Source organism: Homarus americanus, unplaced genomic scaffold (assembly GCF_018991925.1).
Source record: "Homarus americanus isolate GMGI-L3 unplaced genomic scaffold, GMGI_Hamer_2.0 scaffold16430, whole genome shotgun sequence".
In the NCBI taxonomy this organism is placed as follows: Eukaryota; Metazoa; Arthropoda; class Malacostraca; order Decapoda; family Nephropidae; genus Homarus; species Homarus americanus.
In genome coordinates this window covers 2,572,813-2,589,990 of record NW_024729259.1, presented here as the reverse complement: position 1 = coordinate 2,589,990, position 17,178 = coordinate 2,572,813, and the positions used below count along the sequence as shown (strand labels likewise).

Here is a 17,178-nt window from a genome sequence, read left to right as displayed (position 1 = left end):
GATAAAAGTAAAAGTAAAGTAATTAATTTTGCATATTTGTACGCTGTGTGTAAGTACGTTGTGTGAGTGTGTAATGTGTATATGTGAGTATTGTATGCAGAGAGGTAGAAGATACTGTAAAGAAGATGTTTGAGGAAATACCTTAAAATCTTAGAAACAAAAATTAAGGAAACGTGCTCATCATTCCTTCTTTCCGGCGACAACAAAGACCAAGCTGATGAAAGTGTGTGTGTGTGATGGCGTCAATCATCCTAGATAACAGTTATCAACATGTGAGCCAGAATGTCACAACACGGCTGACCTCCACACAAGGGCGATTAAAATCTAAACGATATCTACATAATGCCTCACCACTTATGACACACCTTCATATCCGACCAATTTGTTATTGTTAACCTGAACTGTGATGTGAATCTACCATCTATCAGTATTTATCTATATCTATCTATCTACTTGTTGTGTACATCTCTTAAGTGAGAGAATATTTCCAGTCAAACTCTTACCGTATTTTCACAGCATGGCAGATATTTATTTTAAGGAAAAGTTGTTATAATACTTCTAATTCTGTGACATAAGTTAAATCATAAGTCTAGCATCAAAATTACACTGGGACTGGCAGTCTACCTTAACTAGGTTCGTTTACTGAGAATTTTATTTAGGTACAAAATTCATGTAAGGTACTGTATATTTCTTCAGGGACATAAAGTATAAAGTACAGGGTGTAGGTACAGTATAGTCAGTGAAACAGATGCATATCCGTAGATAATTATTCTTGTTCGTAAAGTCAGTAGACTTTATCGTGTACGTTTGTAAGGTTGGTTCATAACTTAACAAAATAAAGATAGGGAAATTTTATTAGAGAACAAAGCCAGAGGTAGAATTACAAAACTTAATGACATAACCTTTGTTTTTTACCTAAAATGTAACGTAAACAAACATTGATGCAATATAAAAGACTATAAATAATCTTCAATAAGACTAATATTTATATGGATCTTGGTGGATACACTGCCACTTTGCATTGACGTCCAAAGACTATAATAAGCATAAGTAAACTATATGAGATTTTCACTCTTATGTGTGTTAAGAGAGCACAAGACAGGGGAGGTCAGGCTGGGTGGGTCGTCTTCCTCGGTCAGTGTTGGTAGGCGAGGGTTTGGGTGTCCGTGAAGGTTGGAACTGATCTGCGCCACCGTGACCCCCTGGGAGTCTTGACCATCCAGCCAGGTCAGATCAGGACAGTTCAACCCGTATTGCGTGGTAGCTTCCTCCTGCAGCGTGGCCAGATGAGCGTTAAGGGTGAGGTGGACGGGACGAGGTAGAGTGTGGGCGGTGTCCAGGGCGGTAGTGAGGGTGGTGCCTGATGGCTGTGTTGTGGCGGCCACCCGCTGTGGTGCCACACGCTGTGGGAGAAATAGTACATCACACACACACACTGTGGAAGACATGACTGTGGCGGATTTAGGGATAGTTCATTCGAATCTACATTTTGATCGGACCTTCTCATTCACAACACTTTTTTTCGAACCTTCGCGCTCCCGCACCAAATCAGTCACGTGAGCTGATGCTGGAAATTTAAATGGCGCGATTTGTTACTCGTTTTGCGGATGTTTATGCTCTTTTTGTCAAGTTTGTAATAAATTTAACCTTTATCCGTATGTTTAAAGGGACGAAGGGAGGGTTACATCTGGAAAAAAAACAGAGGTACAGTAAAAAGCGGCATCCAAACCCCCCAGCCGCAGCCGCTTCACCACGACTTTATAACGTTATATTTTTTTATCCTCTTCGCCACAGATCGACTTGCCACTTGGGCGGTCGATCACGTCTCTGTTACGCACTATGGACAAGTACTGGCTGAAGTCTCGTCTTGAATTGGCTCACACTGACTGTATAAAAGGGCTTTTGTGATTCAAAAAGACGTGTTTATGACGGTAAAGAGCTTATAGTGTACTGTACATGGACTCATTGGTTGCATTTTCATTCTGAGAGAACTAAATGGTTTGCTAACAGGAGACAGTATAGTTCCTAGGGGCTGTAGTGTAGGTGTTCTTTACCATATAGAGGCTGTAATGGTGTTGTTTACCATATAGGGGGTTGTTTACCATATGGGGGAGTTGTTTATCATATAGAGGGAGTTGTTTATCATATAGGGGTGTAGTGTAGGTGTTGTTTATGTTATAGGGGGTGTTGTTTACCATATATGGGGGTTGTTTACCATATAGGGGGTGTTGTTTACCATATGGGGGCTGTTTACGTACCTTGTTAGGAGTAGAGATTCCTCGGAGTGCCCAGGCCAAGGGTGCTGGGAGGTGGTGACGGCAGGACTGGTGGACGAGGGAGTAGAGGAAGGGGTTGAAAGCGGGGGCACACAGGGTAAGGGTGTGAAGACTGTAGTGGGCGTAGCTGAAGGCGAGGCGGCTGGAGGCTTGGTGGGAGCCCGTTGGTTGGGGCAGTAGCAGCAACACCCACGCCGGGAGCCGACACACTACGAATATTACCATGATGGCCGTCACTGTCACCATCACCTGTAATATACCATTCCTCATTAGTACCTCCATCAACACCTGTTACACACTTACACACACACACACACACACACACACACACACACACACACACACACACACACACACAATCTTAGCTCTTAACATAGAGATACAATTGTACAGATCAGTGAACCTTTCATTAGATCTATTTGGTCTTCACATAGTGCCTCCTAATGCGGCCAACGGTGTGTCCCTCACCTAGTGCGGCTCACGGTGGGTTAGTGTCTCACCTTGTGGGTCCTGGCGAGCTGCCTGGTGTGGCCGTGACTCAGAGTGGGTTGGCCGCGTAGGAAGTGGATCACGATGGTGTAACAGGCGCAGAAGGTGAAGAGGAGAGGCAAGAAGGTGATGCAGACCAGCGCCACCTGGTAGCGGTGGATCGACGCCTCCTCGCTCCAGCAGAAGTAATCCGGGCACGTCAGTGTCATCGTCAGGTTGCCGTTCATAGAGTAACCCAAATACGGCCCTCCCAGTCCGTAGTACACCACGTACGGTGCACTCACACCTGCAACACAACCACATACACTATGGGTTTTTCACACCTGTGTACACGGAATAAGTACACTAAGGGTGTTCATACCTGTAAGAGGACCCCGTGTTATAAGCTCACACCTATAACATAGCCACGCACAACACGGACATTCTAACCGTAACACGCATGATAAATACACCTTAGGTAATGAGAGAGAGAGAGACGTACCGCAGGAGAGGGGGAACACTATGCTGACGAAGGCTATGGCGTGAGAGAGGCGCCACTCAGGCCAAGGTGTGTGGCGGTGAGCGAGTACGATGGTCAGATAGCGGTCAACAGCGATGGCGATGAGCGTCGTACTGTTGACCAGCACAGCTACGGCCTGTAGGAAGGCTGCCACCTTGCATGTGCCTCGCCCCAGGACCTGTAATGGCAGGCTGGGTGTTAGTGAGATCTAAGAGAGAGAGAGAGACGGTGAGCTTTATGTGCAGAGGATGATATATAAACAATGACACATAAACATAGAGGCAGTCAGTCACACGTACCCACACAAAGTCGTCGTGCCAGAGGTGTGGAAGGTCAAAGGTCACTAAACTGATGACGGTCAGGAGGTCACTCATCACCAGTGACCCCAGCAAACAGCTCAGCCTAATGTTTTGTTTCCTGTACACGAGATAATAACAATAATAAAACGAACAACAACAAAAACAATAATAATAACAACAAACTCACCTGCCCTCCGCCACACTCACCTGCCCTCCGCCACACTCACCTGAGATGGTTGAGGATAAGTAAGGTGGCGGTGTTGCCGAGGAGAGCCAAGACGACCAGGAGACAGTCCAGAGAAGAGATTAACACCTTGAACCACGTCTTAAGAACACCTGGCTTGTATACCGCGCCAGCGTTCACTCTAAACGCCCACGCCATACACTGCACGCCCGCGGGAGTGATGGGGAGGGTGTTAGAATGGTTCATATAGATACACTCTAGTAAATACCCATACACAGATCCAAACATAAATACACACTTTCAAGAATGTCGACTCGTGCTTGGATGCTTTACCTTTAACCTCAGTTGTAGGAAAGAAAATAATAAAAGGCACGAAGACCAGGAACACACACACACACACACACACACACACACAAGAGATATTTACCTCCATGTCACTGTCGGTAAAGCTGTGCTGCTTCTCTCCATCTTGATACTCTGCCAGGGGTGTGTTGATGCTACCTTGGCCGCCATGTTGGTCTTCTAATAGCAGTGACCACCACTGCTGAAGCCCAAACGCTCCATACATGAGGATCGTCAGCTTAATAATGGTTACATGTTATATTTCGGTGCATAATATCAAGTATATGCCATTAGGACATCCATGGAGGTGATATTCGGTGAGGAGGTCAGACGTACACTGAGGAGTTGTCGGGCTTGAAGACCCATCGTAAGTATTGCTGCTCTCCTATTGGTGAACGGAATACTGTGACACTCGTCTGTGATTGGTTGTCTTGTGTATGAGTCTGGCATGGTTCGGATCAACACTTTTGATCGTTGATTAAAATTTATCGAAGGCGATAAGAGTGAGCGATCAAGAAAGAAAAGTCAAAGTTTCCTTTCTAATCACTGGAGTACTATTGTATTTCCTTAAATTTGATTTATTTCACTAATGAAATTTAGATGATATACACCTTGTAAATACTTATAGAATCCACCTTAAATATATTTCTTCGGGAAAAAGTGGGATCACAGTTTCCCTGATGAGCAAATATTGTCACCGCCGTCAATATTATAACATGACGTCACAGCTCCAGACAGTGTTGACACGGCTGTTGAGGAAGCATCAGCCGCAGACTTATATTACTGATAATAAAATTACCGCCACTTTACCGCCAAAACACAACACTTATCACCCTACAAATTTCCGCTCTACTACGAACTTGATTAATACTTCAAAAGAGGAGATTAATATATTACAATAACTCAAGAATAAGGTCTCCCCTCCCGTCTTGGACACGTTCAAAGGTGAATGGCCTCCCCTGAGTTCCTGCCTGGTCTTCCTTACAGGGTCCGAGAATGTAATGCAGGCCAAAGGAAGCCTCGTTAGTCCCCGGATCATACCAGGTCTCCACAACAGTTTTATACATACCAGTTTATTCAGAGAAGTATCCTTTATGGGATATATTTGACCGGTAAAACACAACTCTTTAAATTCTAGACTATATATATACTAAATTTACAATAAAGTACAACAGTGCGCCTTTACTACAGAACCGTATATTCCAACAATTTACGAGTTTGTACAGTGTATGAGATGAAACTGCTGTGTTTTGTACTATTAACTAGCTATATCCCAGACAATATGGGCACAGCAGGTTTACTATCATTGAGTGACAGCAAAAGTAACTGGTATGCTTTGTTCATCACGATTTGTTTGCCATAGAAGGAGAAGCAGTCACACCATTGGCTGATGAATGTCATAGTCCTGCTGGTGCTGACTTAGCACAAGACAGCTGCCACAAGTGTTGCTGAAACAGACAGACCCGACCGATCTGTAAAACTACCTTGGCGATGCGAGACAAGGATTCTTTCTACACACTCTTACAAAAGGTGACGTATTTTTCACCACCATGCAGCACGTAATAATTAAAACTGACGAGCTAATTGTGACCAAAATTGTTGATCTTATGTTTTTAATAGAACTTATTTTGATCATCCCTTAATCCTATATAATGCCATTTTAGAGGATTCCAGCACCATGCCTTAAACATGCATCCTCCACTTGAATTACTAATACAGTAATGTTATTACTGTGTAGTATATAAATTGTGTGCAGAGATTATCTATGCCCCATTAACCATGGCCACACACGGAGAGGATATTATTCTCTTAAAGTGATCAGTAAATTAAAAATTAATTAAATGTAGCGTATCAAAAAATATATACACATTACCTGTTGATAGTGTGAATTGTGTAAAAACAGCAACCTTGTCCTAATGGTGTACGACCCACATCAAGTGAGGTGAGGACAATGTTATGGTAACCCATTCATTCACATGAGTGCCATGAAAATCTGTAGAGCAATGTGTACATGTATACATTTTTGGCACACCCTGTATATTATAATAGCATATCAAAAACAAATGCAAAGGAGAATGAAAATAAAACTCATAACTGTGGTTTGGTTAAATATATTCGTGAAACTTTATCATATACATATAAGCTTTGGTCTTTCAGTAACACAGGCTGGTCCAGTAACAAGTTTACACTAGTGCTCCTTTTTTATACAATGTAAACGTCTTTTAATTAAGCATAATACAAATATCACTATGGAATTTATGTCTCTTCATTTATAAATATATCAAATTATAATTACACACAAAAGTCTCTTATTTTATAATATATTAATAAGATAAAAATATGTAAGGCAGTGAAGTTGTCCACCCAATATCTTCTATGACCAGCATCAAAGCCTTGTCCAGATATTTGTGACAAAATAAAGGATCACCTCAAGATTAGACACCACAACTTATTTCACAGGAATATTAACCATCCTAATGATACTTGGAGGGGAGGATTAGGCTATATTAGGTAAAATTAGGCTAGGTTATGTTAAATTAGGTTAGGTTAAGTTATGCAAATTTATGTTAGGTTAATTTAGGTTATCATTAGGGTGGCTAATCCTCAGGTGATCCAAAATAAATATAAAATACAGCATCTCATCTATAACATCCTGGTGGCAGCACTAATATACATGCAAGAACAATTCTAAGAACGTCTATAACAGTAGCCTCATCTAATACAGCACAAACAAGTACATACTACAATATAAACCTTAAACAACCTGACTAAAGTATTGAATGTCAAGTCTTATCTACTATGTAACCAAATATTGTCATAAAACACAGATAAAGCACATCAAGGGTAGCTTAGGTTGGGTTACATTAAGTTTCATCAGGTCTTCTCTAAAATGACACTAAACAATATTAAATCACTGGTAATATGGGTATATATATTTTTTGGTATTGTGTTGGGTTCCTTTATTAATTATACAGAAACCTAAAAAAAAAAAACTTTCATATGGACAGATTTTACGCCTTACATGGGTTCCTGAAATACATAAGCAACCCTGTATTGTTCTGAATACTGCACATACAAAACAACAACTTGTATCAGTATGGAATGACTAAATCTGTAGTATCTGGAATCATTAGCGGTCTAGTTTATAATATACAAAACAGTTGGAGACGTGTGGCAGATATTAGTCTCTGAAGCCATTTTGTGTATTGTCTTATGATGAACAAAATGTTTAGGGGAACTTCAGCATCTGTAACCCTTATTGAAATGCTCATTACAACTTAACAAACACTCAAATAACTTTTTTTTTTAATTATAAATATTTATATAATGTACTGTATATATATATATATATATATATATATATATATATATATATATATATATATATATATATATATATATATATATATATATATATATATATATATATATATATATATTTATATAATGTACTGTATATATATATATATATATATATATATTATTACAAATATACATATATGTATTATGAAACATTACCCTAATGCTGAACACACTAAGGGATTTCCTAAGATTAACCCTCCCAGATTATTTCACCGTTAAACATTCCAATGTTATCTTGGGGATTTAGGTTAGGTTAATGTTAGGTTAGTATTAGGGTGATTTATCTTGAGGTGAAATAAACTACGGGAGGATAATCTTAAGGTGGTCCTACAATAAGTTCTACCTGTGTATAGTTTGAGAATGGCTTTGAATTTACCACATGAACCTGGTCGCACATGATTAGCGGAGAAGAGAATTGGCAGCGGCACCAACTGACCAATGGAGGGACGTGACATAGCTCCACCCACTACTGTGGACCTAACTTTTTTTTTTTTGTATAAATAACAGTACAGTACTCCTAGTTATGTGTTGATTCCTTTGAAAAAGTCTTGTAACAAAACGTCAGGAATAAAGCTCTATCTCTTAGTTGTTTCCTTCACTACCATTTGTCCACAATGAACAATGTTCATTTACCACATTAGTTTTGCAATATGGGAACACTTACAAAACTCATGGAAGCCTGACCAATGACCATGGAGGCAGTAAACATTCTGTCTGCTCACTGGAAAGGGATCATATAATTTTCTTCTCGCTCTCCACCACTGTCTGAGATAAATTGCCAGCTTTGTTTTGACTCCTAACCATATTGTCTTAAAAGTTTCTACATCTTGTACTGTATATCTGGGGAAGGAGTCTACTTATATTCTCTAACATATCTTGTTCTTTAAAATAAAAACTAACATGTCTTGATGGTTCTAGTGTTATGTCCACTTCTATTACACCATTAGCTATTTTAATATTTCAAACAACAGTCTTGGATCAGTGATATGTGAACCTATGTACATAGTTGTAGTTTTAAGCACTGCATTATGTACTTAAGTGTTACTCTTGTTGAAACTCTGTGAATATACAATTATGGACATATAAGTCTAGGTCACCTAGTCCACCATCCCAAAGGAGGAGTGCTGGCAGCAGTTAGTAAAAGTTATGTGTAAGACAAAGAATGGAAAGTAAGGACTTTAACAAAGTTTGGCATCCAACCAATAGATGGCATTCATGAAAGGAAATTTTTATTCTATTTTATTTTTTACACTAATATATTATTATTTAATGAAACGAGGAAAAATTAATAAGTATTTTTGTTCTTTCATGTTCAATATTATGTTGTGCATGTGTGTGTGTGTACTGTATACTGTATAATTGTTTATCTTATTTATTTTCTTTCACTTCTACATTAATTTGTTGTTCTTTTATCTCATGTTCTTGGTGTCTTTTTATATTAAAGACTGACACAACACTTGTGGACACTACGGCCATGACCATACTCCTCCCCTCTACTCGCCAGGTGCCTCGATGGTCATCTTGAGTGGACTAGGTGACCTCGACTCACCTGAGCACAACTGTACATCTAGTTCTTCAATGGTTTCTCTGACATTAGTTGGTGCTATAACACGTGGGCCAGTGGTTGTACAATGTAACTCAGAAGCCCTGTATTTTATCTTCCATGACATCTTGATCTGCCCAGTGTGATACATGTACAGCATGCGGTGATCTGTTGAATCTATAAAACATATCTCTGCGCTTCTGGTATAATAATTATGTGTACACGGTTAGCTGTCAAACTGTTGATGGGACATTCTACACACACAACATCCTACAGTGAACAATGGATGAGTATTTTACATTTATCTTCCTATTTATGAATGTTGCAGTACCATTATACATACAGCAGCACTCTACACTAAATCTTATAGAACACTTCTCTGGCAGGACAAACACTGATTCAGTTTTATTTGTCCCAATAAATATTTTACTTATCCCATAACCCAATAAGTACTGTACTGTATAACTGCTGAAACAACACCAACAAACATACACAAACCGTTCTGCAAATATTTATTAACTTAAAAATGTAACGTAATATAAAACAATATACTGTATACTGGTAACTGAAGTACAATGACAAAACAAACACATATTGCAACATTATACACGAAACATCTACCTGTCAAAAAATCCTCAACATTGTGTCGAATTCCTTTGATTGCAAATAATTAACATATTTTGAGAACACTGTGATAATGCATTCATAAAAACTTGTTCGGTAAGGCAAGTGTCAGGGAGCGTATACGCATCCGATAATAGTGAATTCATCTCTGGGTCATGTGAAGGAATGTCAGGTATATATGGTGCTGTAGTTGTGTGTACCATCCCACTGTAAATGCTGCAAGAACGTTCTACTCATAACACCTCACTATAAAATGCATAAATAATCTGTAAATATTATAAATAATAAAAAAATACCTCTACATAAAAGATTTAAAACAAAATTATAAAATCAAGACAATTATCAAACATTCAAGATAAAAATTCAATATGAATATATGGCAGACACAGTTAAGCTCACACACACACTCACACACTAATACAGTATTTAATTTAGACAAAAAATATTAAAAATTTCACGTCTTGATCCAATTGACAATTTTTCTGCCCACTGGCTCCGAGTACTCCAAAACAAAAGCATGTTGATAGCCATCCTCACACAAGATGGCACTTACTCCTTCAATTTTTGCTTTAAGATCATCCCGGTAAATCTGTGGACACCAACCATCTGTCGCACCGTAGTAAAGTACTATATTATCTTTATGCTTGTCGATGGTCACTGTGTCCACATCACACACCTGCATCAGTTCATTGTAAGCCATCCACAATACATTCTGCATCACTTTGGGGTGAAACAGTTGGATGGTGGCCTGGAAGCTGCAGTCTGCCACTTTTCTACCCCTGAAATACAACTTTAGAAGTCTCTCTTTGACTCTCACTGGCAACAGCCAGAGACAAGCTGTCAACAGTACAACCAGCCAACGAAAGTAACACAACATTGGCCACATACGTCTGCCATTGGGAGTAATCTTCATTCTCTCGACAGTGGGAAAGAGAAGATAATTCTTGACAACAGCTACCTCAGAATTTGATTCAAAATATTTCAGGATTCTGAGTATGATTTGGCAGCCAATGGAATGTCCAACAAGGGTGACTTTGGCACCCTTAGGAATGTGGTCTTGGATGAAGGCAATCTTGTGAGCTATTTGGTCCTCGAGGTTGTACACATGAATGGTATCTGTGGAGAAAGAAACATTAGGAAGAATGTTTAGCATCTAATCATGGGCGTCCGCAAGATTTTTTCCAGGGGGGGTGCAAGAAAGCAAGACAAGACCTGACAACAGTTTATTCAAAACAGGTACAGTATAAACATCCATATATAAGTACCCGGTACTGTATGATCAAGTATAATCGAGTTACTTTCAAGTACGGTGTGGTCAATAATATCATTTATCAGTGTGATCAAATTATTAATCACTAAAATTATCATAAGTTTGACCTTAATTAAGCATAAAAAAATAACGAAAGTATTTCATTTGATATCCTTAATGCTGAAAATCTAGGGATGGCCAATGCTAGCTGTCTGAGATGATGGTGACTTGTTCAGAACATTAGCAATGTACTTTCAAAGGTTAATTAAATACTGCAGGCGGCACTTATTAGCTTCAAATCGACCAATCGCATCTTCAGTGAAGGCTTTCTTTCTATCTAACATCTTCTGGCGATGCACGCTGAGCATGCACAATCCAGACAAGTGTTCAGTTGACATTGTTGATCGAAGCCATGTTTTGGCACGTCTCAGGGTGCAGAATGACCGCTCTACCTCACAAGTGGTGGCTGGAAGTGTTAGTAGTGCTTCTCGAATAACAGGAAACAAATCACACTGCTTCAGAAGATCCATCAAGGACAAGGTTGCACAGGAATCAGATGCGGTTTTCTTCTGGGAACGTTGACGCTGTGTTCACATTTCAAACCGATACTGAAAACTCCTCAGCAAAACTATCGATGATGTAGATATCAATAAATGAGCCAATTCTTCCTTCATTCAGCGACCACTGGATTTTTCTCACATTTCCACACAACTTGGTTTTGCAAGTGACATGCTTGGTATACATGAACTCATTGTAGCAGTCTTTGAAACACACTAATAACTCAATAATTTCCATGGCAGTAGACGTAAATAAATGTTACAAAATATTATCCCTAATGTTACCGAACTTAAGAGCATCCACTACATTTGTTTTGCTCTTATTTTCATTTATAAACACAAATATTACCAAATATTATAAAGTGTTTATAATTATGAGTCGTATTGTACTCGACAAATTGTGTAGTTACCCAAATACAGCATCATTATCGTTATCAAAATAAAAAATATAAAAAACACTATTAAAGTTACATTACAATATGCAAAGTACAGTACAATATTTCTGAAAATTGCTAATTTAACCAACTGTAAAATAATGCATCGTTAGTTTTAATGACAAGTGGTTGCGGCTTCATCATGACCTAACACCAGGTATACACAGTTCCTCTGTAATGTCAGCATCAGTTGTTGCTCTTGCCAATGACATCGTAACTCACACAGAATTGTCAAAAGTACTAGGTTGCCAAAAGTGTCCATTGTGGGAACGTTAAAGAAGTAACAGCCTACTTAAAAACTTGTAATATCATATTCATATTGTGAACAATGATTGTGGAAAAAAAAAAATCTCATTGTCCAGGAGGGTACAAATGCACCCCTTTGCACTCCCCTGCAGATGCCCATGCATCAAGTATAAATAGAATAAACAATATTTTCATCACAATATTGTAGTTAAAGGACTTAAAAATAATATTGATTGTCAGCATTGTATTGCAAGTATTCTCAGGTAATTGCATTAATTATATACTATACAGAATTTGTCCTATTAAATAATGCTTAAAGTAAAATTGCATTGTAAGTCTCAAAACTTGGCCATATAATGAATTTGCTAAGTTTCTGAGGATGGTGAATGCTTCCTGCAGTGTTGTCTTCCTTAACGCACTATAATAAACACTTTGGCTCAACAGGTAAAATAATTTCTCCTTAAAATTCTAAGATTAGATTAATATAATAAAGATAAAGTTAAATTAGGTGAGTTTTGGTTTGGTGAGAATAGGTAAGGTTTCGTTAAATTGGGTTATGTTAAGTTAGGTTATATTTAGAGTTTACGGTAAATTAGGTTGTGTTATGTTAAGTGAGCTTAGGTTTTGTCAACACAGGTAAGGTTTGGTTAGATTAAACTATACTCTACTGTATTTAGATAGTGTAGGTTAATGTAGGTTATGAGACTGAAACACTCTTCATCAATCATTCTTGTCCCTTTCATTTTTCCCATTTTGAATAATCATATCAATGAAATTCCCTCCCTCCCTCCCAGAGACTTCCAATAATATAAACATACCCTGCAAGTTTTTTCATACACAGTATATACAGTGCAGTACAGGTAAATTTATAGTCTTGAATTTTACAGCTGTATCCCACAGATGGTTCCTCCTAACAGTCAGTCACAAAAGTCACTATGTAAAGTTTCAGTATGATGTCGTCATTTTCACAAGTTTTCAGAAAGGTTAATACTGTATTGTAGTACTTGTTGTCTTTGAACTCACCTGGACAATAGGTCATGTGAGAAGTATGGCAGTGTCCAGCGTGGGAGACAGTCCATAAAGCGTGGGTGCTCTTCAGGCTGGCATGGATGGTCTCCATGAAGCGTATATAATAAGATGCCAGACCAGGGTTGCCTGATGGAATAACAGATCCAATACATAAGAATTTAACTTATATCCATATATCAGGTAACACAAATATATTCCAACTTTCCTGACATTCAAAATATAGTTCACTGCTTTTTTTTGTACTTCTAAAATTAATGATGACTTTGAAGTTTCAGATCTTTTACAAACCAGGAATGATGAGGATAATGTTTTCTGGGTTTTCATTGATAGACTGCCCAAGAGTCAACACTTCTGTGGGCCGTCCTCTTACTAGTACCTCATGTCTTGCAACACTGGCGGCCATCTTGACTTTACTGCACCAAAATATGTGGCGGCAACTGAAAAATTAAATATATTTGATATTGATGTGTTGAAGTAAGAAAAAATTTGAAAACAACTTCAAGAGATAATCCAGGATGAATTATTTACAGAAAAATGGATCTTATGAAGATTAGACATCCAAGCTTACTTCTTCTGATGACTAAACACCATCATGCTACCTGGAAGGATTAGGTTAGGTTAAGTTATGCTAGATCAAGTTAGGTTAGAATCAGTATTAATTATCAGGTGAAATAAGCTATGGTGCATAAAGTTCAGCTGGTCTTTACAACAGATAATGTTAAGTCACATTACTGTTAATATTCGCCCATTGACTGTCCGCAGGTTAGGTTAGGTTAGTTGGTTCCTTTGGTATGAGCATAATATTTTGGGTGTGTTTTACTCAAATCTGACCTCCATTTTTGTGCAAATTAGCAGTTTCTGTTAAAATAAAAATATTCATTGTTTGCAAAAAAATTAAATTTGCAAATAAAATGAAGGTTAGATTTGAGTAAAACACCAAAAAATACAAACAAACAAACAAAAAACATATATATATATATATATATATATATATATATATATATATATATATATACACATAATCTCATTGCAAAACCTGAGGACAGCCAATGGACGAACATTTACCCAAATTATAAACATAAGAAAAACTATAAGCAGGTCCAGATGCTTTAACTTACTAACCAGAGATGAGCTTCAAGAAGGTTGGATGTTGCTCGTCTCACGAGGATGGTGACAAGGCCGAGTCTTACACAATAACATTCATATTTGTCATCTGTTGTGATGTTGTCTACAATTCAAATTACAATATTCACCAAGTAAAATATAAAACAAATAATCCCTTACATTTACTACTCACCTGGGACACATGCTTGACCAGTGAGCAGGTCTAGAATGACCAAGGAATCTCTATACTGCTGAAGATATCATCCAAATGTAAAGTTATTGAGGAACGTCATCTATAAGATTAGGGATTTCAACATTTATTGGATCAATATATTAGAATGTTACTAAATTTGTGTTATTATCATTTTTAAGGTAAATATCTAGGATAATGTCACTCTTCAGCAATTAAATAAAAAACATCAACGAACGATGTCAGACTTGCTGAGACTTACAATATATTATTTTGTTTTTCAGCGATGGTTAGTGGTTCATTGTGGCTGAAAGCAGACAGTTGTTATTGTTCGTTTAAATTCACCGGGGGCACGAAGCATCTGCAGACGATAGCGTACTTACCACTGTGACGTGACACTGTACAAGATAAGATTATTATTCTCCCAAAAACAAGTTGACCAGACTCCTCCCTGGCACACCCTGCCATAGCTCGACTCGATACGCTTTGTTACACCGCCAGCGATAATCAATAATCAACTTTACAAACAGTTTATGTCCACCAACTTAAAAACTCATGTCTATATCAACGTAAAGATTTGTAAGTAGTGTATGTTGGTATGATCATGAAGACTTACCAGTAGAGACCGACCAACAGCCTCACCTGATGATGCGCGAACTCCACAGTCACACGTTCGGTTTTGACCGTTACATAATTAAGATAAATAATAGTTCATAAGTAATTGCTTTGTTAAAATAAATATTAATTCATATTATATATATATTATATTTAATATGATTATATAAAACAATTATGTGAGAATGGGACGTAAATCACAATTATTTTAAACTTAAGCCAAGGTTTCTTATCACCTTCGTACAACAATCAGCTGACGAGTGTAAACATCCGAGTACATTTAACCTGACAAAGAATGAATTAACAATGATAAAGTTTTCTACTTAAGGAAAGGAAAGTTTTGTTAATTTTAGCGCATACCACCAGAAAATAAAAATAATTTACCGACTTGGCCGAGTTTACAATGAACATTAACTGTAAAGAGAAAGTTGTCAGGGCATTATTTTAACATCCTGGTATTTATTCACCTTATTTACCTAATGCCCACGGTATTTATTCACCTTATTCACCTAATGCCCACCCTCTTAATGTGGTCATGCTGAGGGTAGGACGCCAGTGGTTTGTGTAGGATTCCTGACATTGCTCTTGATAACTGTGTCTAGGAGAACTCAACAGTTTGGGCTGGTAGGCCGTTCCATAGATCTACCACCCTCTGTGTGAAGAAATATTTCATTATATTCGTTCTTCGTGATATCTTGTCGAGTTTGTAGTTATAGTCCCTTCTTGTTCATGGTGCGTGACATCACAAAAAACGGTTCTGGTTCACGTTTTCCATCCTTTTCAGGATTTTTAATGTTTCATTGAGATCTGCCATATTGTGCTTTGTCTGAAGGGTTGTTAGTCCTAAGGCCCTCGGTCTACTACTTCATAAATAATCGAGATGACAGTTCGGGAATCATCTTGGTTATTCTGTGTTGCACTACATGTGGCAGCACATGTTATATACCACACACTACATGTGGCAGCACATGTTATATACCACACACTACATGTGGCAGCACATGTTATATACCACACACTACAAGTGGCAGCACATGTTACTGTATATACCACACACTACATGTGGCAGCACATGTTATATACCACACACTACATGTGGCAGCACATGTTATATACCACACACTACATGTGGTACCACATGTTATATACCACACACTACATGTGGCAGAACATGTTATATACCACACACTACATGTGGCAGCACATGTTATATACCACACACTACATGTGACAGCACATGTTATATACCATACACTACATGTGGCAGCACATGTTATATACCACACACTACATGTGGCAGCACATGTTATATACCACACACTACATGTGTGTATACCTCTACATGTGGCAGCACATGTTATATACCCCTACATGTGGCAGCACATGTTATACCACACACTACATGTGGCACATGTTATATACCCTACATGTGGCAGCACATGTTATATACCACACACTACATGTGGCAGCACATGTTATATACCACACACACACATGTGGCAGCCATGTTATATACCACACTACATGTGGCCATTGTATATACCCACACTACATGTGGCACACATGTTATACCACACACTACATGTGCCAGCACATGTTATATACCTCACACTACATGTGGCAGCACATGTTATATACCACACACCATGTGGCAGCACATGTTATATACACACACTACATGTGGCAGCACATGTTATATACCTCACACTACATGTGGCAGCACATGTTATATACACACACTACATGTGGCAGCACATGTTATATATACCACACACTACATGTGGCAGCACATGTTATATACCACACACCATGTGGCAGCATGTTATATACACACACTACATGTGGCAGCACATGTTATATACCACACACTACATGTGGCACATGTTATATAAATCACTACATGTGGCAGCACATGTTATATACCACACCACATGTGGCAGCATGTTATAACCACACACTCACATGTGGCAGCACATGTTATATACCACACTACATGTGGCAGCACATGTTAATATCACACACACTACATGTGAGCACATGTTATATACCACACACACATGGCAGCACATGTTATATACCACACTACATGTGGGCAGCACATGTTATATAACACACACTACATGTGGCAGCACATG

At 38.3% G+C, this 17,178-nt stretch overlaps 2 protein-coding genes across 2 annotated transcripts; both read right to left on the bottom strand.

Moving 5' to 3' along the window:
• Positions 1 to 932: 932 nt before the first annotated feature.
• Positions 933 to 9,155, bottom strand: LOC121866533 (prolactin-releasing peptide receptor-like). The gene is made up of 7 exons (XM_042366300.1): positions 9,002 to 9,155; positions 3,791 to 4,004; positions 3,564 to 3,681; positions 3,247 to 3,442; positions 2,777 to 3,051; positions 2,259 to 2,525; positions 933 to 1,403 (listed from the first exon to the last, which is right to left on the bottom strand). Exons 1-7 carry the CDS (start codon positions 9,153 to 9,155, stop codon positions 1,056 to 1,058), a joined length of 1,572 nt encoding a protein of 523 aa, XP_042222234.1. The 3' UTR covers positions 933 to 1,055.
• Positions 7,910 to 15,097, bottom strand: LOC121866397 (lipid droplet-associated hydrolase-like). The gene is made up of 4 exons (XM_042366046.1): positions 15,045 to 15,097; positions 13,423 to 13,571; positions 13,129 to 13,260; positions 7,910 to 10,735 (listed from the first exon to the last, which is right to left on the bottom strand). Exons 2-4 carry the CDS (start codon positions 13,535 to 13,537, stop codon positions 10,074 to 10,076), a joined length of 909 nt encoding a protein of 302 aa, XP_042221980.1. The 5' UTR covers positions 13,538 to 13,571; positions 15,045 to 15,097; the 3' UTR covers positions 7,910 to 10,073.
• Between the last annotated feature and the right edge of the window lie 2,081 nt (positions 15,098 to 17,178).